The sequence below is a fragment of the Lagopus leucura genome, unplaced genomic scaffold (assembly GCF_019238085.1).
Source record: "Lagopus leucura isolate 7727_CA_CO unplaced genomic scaffold, USGS_WTPT01 Super-Scaffold_100004, whole genome shotgun sequence".
In the NCBI taxonomy this organism is placed as follows: Eukaryota; Metazoa; Chordata; class Aves; order Galliformes; family Phasianidae; genus Lagopus; species Lagopus leucura.
The window spans coordinates 1,041,007-1,050,102 of NW_024962264.1; the positions used below are offsets into that span (position 1 = coordinate 1,041,007).

The 9,096-nt window shown below is 38.1% G+C and overlaps 1 protein-coding gene across 4 annotated transcripts; it reads left to right on the forward strand.

The window, feature by feature from the left end:
• The first annotated feature begins 27 nt into the window (after positions 1–27).
• LOC122179567 lies at positions 28–9,005 on the forward strand. Of its 4 annotated transcripts, none has more exons than XM_042870456.1 (3): positions 28–331; positions 7,555–7,751; positions 8,573–9,005. In XM_042870456.1, exons 1-3 carry the CDS (start codon positions 251–253, stop codon positions 8,922–8,924), a joined length of 630 nt encoding a protein of 209 aa, XP_042726390.1. In that variant the 5' UTR covers positions 28–250; the 3' UTR covers positions 8,925–9,005. The 4 variants fall into 4 exon arrangements, 3 of the variants coding, with proteins under 3 accessions (XP_042726390.1, XP_042726393.1, XP_042726392.1); XM_042870459.1 differs by having other exon boundaries at positions 7,555–7,747; XM_042870458.1 differs by lacking the exon at positions 28–331 and adding an exon at positions 6,477–6,522.
• Positions 9,006–9,096: the final 91 nt, after the last annotated feature.

Here is a 9,096-nt window from a genome sequence, read left to right on the forward strand (position 1 = left end):
GGCCGGCTGCTTGCAGGGAGAGGCGGGGTTGAGCTTCTCGTTTGCATGGCTGTGCAGGAGTAGGGCAGTGCGGCGTGCGGGCGCTGCAGCCGCTGGCGGCGAGGCAGGAAAGGGCGAGGGCTGGTGGTGGTGGTGATGGCTGCAGAGTTTTAGGAGAGAGAGCGTAGTTGTTTCTTGGGATAGCAGAAACGCGGCTTGCAGCTCTTAGCATGTGAAGGGGCCAGTGAGGAGCAAGCAGGAGCGTGGCTGTATGGGCGTGATCCGTCGCTTCCCTCGCGTGCTGCTCCTGAGTCAACTCCGTCTCTGCTCTCTGCAGCTTTTCCTCACTCAGGTGTGGGGAGCGCGTTCTGTCGTGTTTATTTCCTAGCTCTGAAGCAACGAGGTGCCCCGCTCCTGTTTCACGTACCCGAGTTTGCTCTCTTCTGGAAAATGGCTTTCAAACAAAGAAGAAGTATCTTATTTTATGCTGGTAGCTCATGTTGGAGGAGGTGCCTGATGGCTCAGTCGGTGCTTGCCTGGTGTATCCCCCCGGTGTGGCTTTGCTATTAAAAAGCAATGGGAAACTTTCTCTGGAGTATGCGTTATCGGAATTATTATGTGCCAGAGGAAGTGAAAAACAAACAAACAAAAAAAACCAGTACTTTATGATATACCAACAGCTTCTTCCAGTCTATCCTGCTGGTTAAGGAGCTCGTATTTGTGGTGTAGAACTGCCTTTGCTGTGAAACACATGAGGGCAGCAGAGGACTTTTGGAAAGGTAATACCAAACCGTGCGGTTCCTTAAAAAAAAAAAAAAAAAAAAAAAAATAGAAATAAGCAATCTTAAAGGTATCCGAAACAGGCTCACGTTAAAATATAGATTTATAGCATATCGACAGGCAGGCAGCCCCTGCTCTGTTCTGAATTACTCTGGTATAAATCTAGTCCAGCTTCATAAAGATAAAAGAAAATATAGAGGTCACCCCAGGCAAGTGATCTGTGTGATTTTATTTTATTTTATTTTTTATTTTATTTTTTATTTTATTTTTTATTTTATTTTATTTTTATTTTATTTTATTTTTATTTTATTTTATTTTTATTTTATTTTATTTTTATTTTATTTTATATTTTTTATTTTATATTTTTTATTTTATATTTTTTATTTTATATTTTTTATTTTATATTTTTTATTTTTTTTGACTTTGTAAGATTTTTTTTTTCCCCTGGAATTCTATTGAATATTCTATTGGTAGATGCTTATTTTTTAATAGCATTTTATATCTTTGCTGCTCTTGCTGTTTGCTAGAAATATTTAATGAATATTTCTTCCAACGCATGCTAAAAGAAGCAGCAATAATGTATATGTTTTGGAATCCCTAAATTCGTTTAAAAACACTTGCTTTGAATGAGGTATTCCAGTATTAACAGAACCTGTTTCTTAGTAGGTGCAAAATTCCCATTTTTAAAGTGATCCATAGCTGACACTGGTATAGTTGAAGGATTTTCATAGTATGACAGAGTTAGACAGCATACTTACACTTACTAGACTACCTTTATTTTTCTCCCCCCTCGCAGTGAATTTTCATGGATTACTCTTGCTGCACTTTGGCCTGTGTTTGTAATTACCATGGCAAACTGGGAAAAAGTACAGTAAGTGACTTCTGAGATGAAGATTGGTCTTCCAGGGTTGGGTAGTGCCACTGGTGGGTGCAGTTGTGAAATGTGGCAACCAAGTGGTAATTCACCTGTTGGGGTGATGTGTCCCCTGCACTTTATCTACATGGACTTTGGCCTTCCATGTCAGTAGAGGATGTTTAAAGAATGAATGTTTAAAAGGCAAATGAATCCCTTTGTATTGTGCAGTCCTCAGCCTGCTAAAGGAGAAATAATCTAAATCCTGCAGCAGGGGGAGCTGAGCGCCTTGTCTTGAAAAGGCTTGTAGGGAAATACAGCTTCAGAAGAAGCCTAAGGCTTCTACTCATTTAAAGGCTTGCAGTGGTTTTGCTCTCTAAATACAGTTGCAGTGGTAACAATTATTATGTTTAATTAAAAAAATGAAAATTGTAATTTTGGGGTGAAATCTGGTCCTGTTTAAGCCATTGTGAAGGTGAATAAGCAGCATTGCTGCAGCTAGCATTCTGAAGCCCTCTTTTATCAGCCTTGAGTTAGACTTCAAAGTTCATAAGCAGCAGAGGAAATTACTCATGGCAGTGTTGGTATTTGCAGGAATAATAACTTTGTAAGGGGTAGCTGGATTTTGAAAAATGTCTTGGTTGGCCGAGAATATTTTCCTGTTAGTTATCTGGAAGTGTTCAAGGCCAGGCTGGATGAGGCTGTGAGCAACCTGGTCCAGAGGGAGGTGTCCCTGCCTGTAGCAGGGGGTTGGAATGAGGGATCTGAAAGAGCTGTCAACACAAACCATCCTGTGATTCTATCTTCCTTTGCAAACAGTGAAATAACTGTAGGACCTCCTTCTCAAGCATGGCTCTGTATTTCACTTGAGTGTCCTAAATTCTAGTGAGTCTCCAACTTTTTTCTCTTATTCCTCTTCTCTCTTCAGTCTTTTCAGTGGAGTGAAATATGAATGCAGAAGGCTGGCTGCTTAATTATAGGATGAAGCGCTCCGGTTAGTGCTATTTTGCAGAATATCCTTTGGTAAATTTCTCTAAATCCTCCAGTTGATTTGCTGATGTATCCTTCCTGAATACATCAGCATCTTTGTCTAGTGAGAGGACAGGAGGACTTGCCAAATTCAAGTAGAAGGAGAAAGAGGTGCAGCTTAGAAATGTGTTTATCCTGCATAGATTTTTCACTCATTACTTTGGATTATTTCCTGTTCAGTTGTAAGAACTGAATTTGCTACTTAGGAAGAAGTGCAGTGGGAATGTGCCATATAAGGAGGACTTAGAAGTTGTTATACTGATGAAAAATCTGGAGCCAAAGTAAAGGACAAAATGGTTCAAGGCCTCAGATAATTTTCACTCCTCTAACATTGATGTAATCATCCTCTGAATCAGAATTTGAGCATGTTTGGGAGCTAAGATGTTGTAAGGAAAAGAACTGTGTGCACATAAGTTGTCAGGCAGCCAAGTCCATCCTGGGCTTGTAATTATACTTTTTTTTCCCACTTAAATTACTATTTTTTTTTTCAAATAAATATTGATTGTTTTATTAAGCTGCTCCTTTGTATACAAAAATATAGTTCCACAGTTATTGTTTGGTGCTGGTGGTGACTGAAGGTAGGGTAAACCAGGAAGAGTTCCTTTGAAGTGAATGTGGAATTGTCCTGATATATGTAATGCTGTGTAGATAGAGGTTCCCAGATGATTAAATTACATTGTTTTGAAAAATTTAGAGCATCTCAGGAATTGTTGTATACAGGGAAAAAGAAAATTTCATCGATTCCTCAAGTATTTATTGTATTTCATTGTATTTTTATTGTATATTATATAATATGAAGCATAATGGCAGCTTACTTCACACTTTCTCCTTTAGCAAAACTTAATCCTGGTTCTAAAAGGATGCTTCCTGGTGCCTGAGGCTTGAAGTTGCCTTGTTTGGGTCCATAAGGATATGGCACTTCTGCTCTAATTTGCTCAGGAAGTAGAAACCTTGTAGGTTATCTTACAAAGCAGTTATGATTAATTTAGCATTTATTGTTCTATATATTATAGATTATCATGTGTAGCTGACCAGAGAAAACTAGAAAATCTCTTGAAAATCCTGACTGTGGCAGGTGTTACCCTCTTAAGAGCAAAACTTTCTTGTAGCTCAGCTTTTCCTTGGGACATGAAGAATTTATGAAACGTGAAGCCCTTCTTTCTAGTAGGCAGGGCAGTCGTTGAAAAGGTCATCTTTTAAAACAGTTTGAAGTACGTTCTGCATTACAAAAAGCATTTGACATTTCATTTTTGCCCTGCTTTTTCACGTGTAGCCATGCACATAGCACCTATGGTGCATTTGCTGCTGTAACTCAGTAGTCAGAGTACAAGATCACAACTTGCTAGAATTTGAAGGAAAGTAGTTTCTGCTTAATTTTGGATCACATGTCAAATCCTTTACATCTACATTTAAGTTTCAGTTAAAATGATGAATATCACTGTAATTTTTTAAACATCTTTTTTAATAAATACCTTGAGGTAATTCTTAAAGGAATATATAGTCTGAAAAAATAAATATGCATTCAGGATTTTCAAGACAGAACTTATACGAGTGCTAAGTTGCAACTTCCTATGCTTTGTGCCCATTAGCTTTGTCAAAATGTTTGTTACCAGTGTGTCACTAGGCTAATGTTCTGCTGGTGAAATGTGTTGGGTTTTTTTTTTTGTGTGTGGTTGTTGCTGGGGTGTGGAGGCGTGATATTTATGAACAAGTGTTAATGAAGTCAGTATATTCAGCAATCAGTATATTCCCTGAGCTGTCTCGTGAAGAATCCTGCTAGCTGTTCACAGCTCTGGAGCAGACAGTGCTCTTTGTTGGCAGGTCAGTAGGTAGAGAAAGGAGATGTGTGACCCATGTTTCCATTTAATTTGAACAGAGCTTCTCTTTGAAGTGGCTAAAGAAGTTGTATAGCCTTGCTACCAGGCTGAACTCAGATTACCAGAGGACATTATTAAGAAGAGTATGTTACGTTGGAGTCTGCAACTCGAGTGCCTTAGCTGTGAGCCATGGACTCCCTGTGTTGTAGGTGGAACACAAAGCAGTATACTTACCAATAAAGCCAAGTGTATGGGTGCACTTTTCCTTAAGGATGCACTATCTATCTTGTAGTTGTGGAATGAGGTGAGATTGTCCCCTTATAAGCATTAAAAATCCTTTCTTTATGGAGCCAAATGCATAGGGAGATTTTTAATTTTTATTTTTTATTTTTTTGCCTTCCCAGCCAAAATATAGCCACTATGGCAAGTCCCTGTTACATCTTCTAGCAGCCTGGAGTGACTGAACTCTTGGCAGCCTCCTGCATCCCTACTTGAGCCTTCCTGTGCTCAAGAGATACCAGGTGACACAGGCAAAAATGAAGACCTTCACTGTTTTATTGGGATGCTGAGACCAATGCTCCTTTTTATTGACATTAAGCTTTTCTTAGGACCTCGAAGTTGAGATTAAGGCTTAATGCCATCTTGCTTAAAAGCTAAGTTTGTAGTGTGCTACAATTTCCTCACTATTTAAAACAGCATCCCATCAGTCTGTAGTTTTGTTCACTTGTTTTTCTGATCACCTTGGAAAGGGAAGGTTTGTTTTTGTTGTTTGTTTTTTTTTTTTTAACCTCCGCTGCAAATCAAAATATGAAGACAAAAAGATCAGCATGTGGTCTGCTGTAAATAGGTGTTTCTTAAGTGTGAATATAGTACCTAGTTAGAATAGAACTACTTGCACATGAAAGCTTGGTAAGTGATGAGCTGCAGACCCCTTTGGCTTGTCTGGTTAGCCTTCCTTAAATTCATTAAAAAACACTCTAGTGGATTTTAGTCTATGAACACTTCGTTCTTAATAATCTTGCAGTTGCTGAATTACAGCCTTTGGAGAATAGAAAGAGAAGCTAACAAGATGACAGAATCTAAAAATATCTCCTTACTTTCTATGTGAAGTATCCTTATAAATGCACTTGGTTCACTGAAACGTTGAACTCTGGGTTTTTGACGTAGTTTTCAGTAACTGTGTGGAAGAAATACGGAGTGGTTTTAAGGCAGGCTTAGTAGTTGAATTCTGATTCAATAATCTGGTGATTATTCCTGGTGAATCTGGTAAGATAGAAATTTTGACTTCTCAACTTAGTCGTTGTCAGATCAATTTGATTCTTGTAACCATTCAACCAACAAGGATGAAAATGTAGTAAGAGCAATTGTATCACTAATAAAACACGGTACTAAGTTGACTGTTCAGCAGACAGGATGTAGAAGGATAGAAAGCATAATAATAACTTCATTATGTTAAGAATTAATTTTTAGGAGAAAATCACATTTATTTTTTTTTTTATGGAGGATCATTTGAGTAGGACAGAGTAGGGACTGTTTAAAAAAAAAAAAAAAAATGACTCTATAAAGGACTTTGGACTCAGAGTATCCAAGAAAAACAGTAAATAGAAGGTATTCAGGTAGAATAGTAAGTAGAAGATATTCAGTTGAATCAAATGCACAAGAGTGGTGTGTTTCTCCTTAGTAAGAATTCCAAGGTTTGATCTAATAGTTGATTTACATACTGTATTATCCCTTTAAACTCTGTTTATGGGCTGGCTTGGCCCAGTTCTGTGACTAGTGGGGTGGGGGCACTTACAGATCCATGCCTCCGAAAAGGGGAAATGGGGGAAAAGGGTAGGGAGGTGAGCCCCAAAATAAAACAGCAGCAACGATGTGAGGAGAAACAAACTAATTTACTGAATGAGATATCGGAATGCAACACACTGTAATACGGTATAATGGAGTATAATTATAATAGCAGCTAATAAATATAATGAGTGTCTGAAAGCCAAAGCCTTACTGTAATGCTGAGGCGAGACGTGCGGTTGGAGCAAGATGAGCCAGACAATCAAAAAGGAATTTCAGGTGACCTACCAAAGCCTTTATTTGTTTCCCTTGAGTAGAAATGACAGCAGAACAGCAAACAGTCCTCTGGGGAGTGCAGTAGTTCTTCTCTTCTGGGACACGGACCTGGACCATTAACTCTTTAACTCCCAGTGCAATACATGATGTTATGATATGGAATACCAATAACCAAAAATCATAAAACCATGACAGTATGATGCATGTCCTACTCATGTAGCAGCAGGGATGAAAATGGTATTTTGCTCTTGCAGAGTACTGTACGTATTATGCAGGCACTCATTAAGTGTATTTGTGTTCTATTCTGCAATGAATAGCTTTCGTTAAAACATAATGTGCTATCAAGACAAAATTGTCTATGTTATTTTCCAATTCTTTTTCTTCACTTATAATCTACTGTACCATGTAAGCACTGCAATTTTAAGGGAGGTTCAGATGGACAGCTGTGGAGATTTCCACAGGAAAGGTTATACTGTTCTTGTGCCATTACAAGTTAGCTTTCCTAAAATCGGTATGTAACTGGAGAGCTAAAGCAGGCAGGATCCTCATGTGTTATATAATACCTTTCACGTTTGACTCGGTGTTTATGTGCCAAACAGAACGCATCTTAAAGTCAGGAGTAAGTAAATGATGGAAGCACCTACTTTTTGAAGGATTTGTTATAGTCCAGCTGTTTAAGCAAGACTGATAATCCAATTGTTAACTCTTCCTGGCTGACGTGACTTATACCTTGATTATAGGAGTTCTACAGTAAAGAATAAATAATGATTGCACAAAAAATCAGCAGCTGTGAAGCTCTGGTTTGATCACTTTTAAGTTCACTACTTCCCTGAAGCAAGTATTTATTTTTTCAGAAATGTCTGTTTTCTTGGGTCACCAAGGAATGTTTTTCAAAAAAGCCAGCAAAGCCAAATCAAATTCTCCATTTTTTTTGTTTCTGTGATCAGCAAATGAGTTATGTGGTGGGGTTTCTAATATTGTATGAAGCTTAATATATCCGAATTCCTAAAATTGCCTTGTTTTTTCATATCCTAGGTCTGTGTTGTATCTATTTCCAGGAGAAAATATGATGTTCAGAGCAGCAAGTCAGAGAAGAATTCAGCTTTTTCAAAGGCTTCCCTTTCAGAAGTAGGACTAAGTTTGAAAGAGCCTGATGTACCTACAAGTGTGTGCAGACTAAGAACTGACAGAAGTTGCTGGATCCAGTTGCATTTCCTTGGTCTTATGAGTAAGTATGCTAAGATTCATCTTAATTGTAGCTTCTTAACAAGTCATGTTCAAAGTGCTACGAATTGTGACTTCTTTCTGCTGCCTTTTGCCACAGAGTTCTGTGTAGGTTAGGACTCAGAATGCTCTCCTGTTTTAACAGCCTGGAGCGCCATGTCTCAGATGATTGCCTATTATTTGCCTGCTGTAGAGAGCCTGTTTTGCAGGGAGGCTGGACTCAGTGGTCTCTGGAGGTCCCTTCCAGCCCCTACAATTCTGTGATTCTGTTCCTTGTTTCCCTCCTTTTCTTTCTTGTTCTTCTGTTAGAAAACCTGTACGTGCAGCCTTATTACTATAAATCTGTACCTCACTCCATAAGGGCAACTGGCTGAGCCAGGCTGGCAGTACTGCATTGTCTGCAGAAATAAATGTTCTGCATTATCTTTTCAGTGCTGCAGTTCTCAAAATGGATTCTTTTTATTAAATCAGCACCTCTAAATGACTGCCTTAAAAACACTACTGTAATTTCATTAAATTTTCTTGCCTATTGGAAGTAGAAATACATATTGATATAGATAAGCAAGCTAATAGAAGTTGAAAGTAGCAAGAAAGCCATACTGATTATTAGTATTTAACTTCCTTGAAGTATGATTATCTGTAGGAAGGTGTTAGATAAAGCAGATACTGAAACAACTGACATTATATAGGTACTTTGATGTGTGAACTGGATGCAGTATATTCATTTATAAAAACACTTGTGTATTGTTGAATTTTCTCCTGGAATGTCCATTGTCTTAGATACTTAGGCAAAATGGGAATTTGATGAAGTGACACTTTTCCTTTTAAGATGCATTACTAAAAGAGGAAGTAAGAACAGCGAGTCAGCACCATGTGGCCATTCTGCTGTCTTTGAATGGTTGATGTGTTCCAGAGATCTTTCTGGTAAATGTCTTGGGATCATTCTGCAAGGTCTTCATAGAAGTTCAGTTCTGGTCACAAAGTTGTATTTGGATGCTGCAGTTTCAAGAAGACTGAAACATCTCCGTAAAATCTCCTTGGGACATGTGACAGATTTGTCATATGTCCTACCACAATGCTATTGTTTCACTCTCGTTGTTTGTATGGACACAGAAAAAAGCAATGGAGAATTATGCATTTGGTTTTGGTACCAGACTTCTGATTGTTGCACTCCTGTCTAGTTATTCTATCTAGCTGGTATATCAGATATCAGACATTATGATATTAAACTCTGTGTTTGTATTTAATATCCAAAATAAAATTTCCAGTACAATATATATCATTGCAAAGTGAATGAAGCAAATTTGGTGTCTGCTTATATCCAAGTATGTATGTGTGTGTGTGTGTGTGTGT

Excerpts from the sequence above, each read along its gene's own strand:
- LOC122179567 (XM_042870456.1), top strand. The coding sequence starts at position 251 with ATGGGCGTGATCCGTCGCTTCCCTCGCGTGCTGCTCCTGAGTCAACTC. Across the intron at positions 332-7,554 it reads TGCAGCTTTTCCTCACTCAG|GTCTGTGTTGTATCTATTTC; the intron begins GTGTGGGGAGCG and ends TTCATATCCTAG. Across the intron at positions 7,752-8,572 it reads TTCCTTGGTCTTATGAGTAA|ATGCATTACTAAAAGAGGAA; the intron begins GTATGCTAAGAT and ends TTTCCTTTTAAG.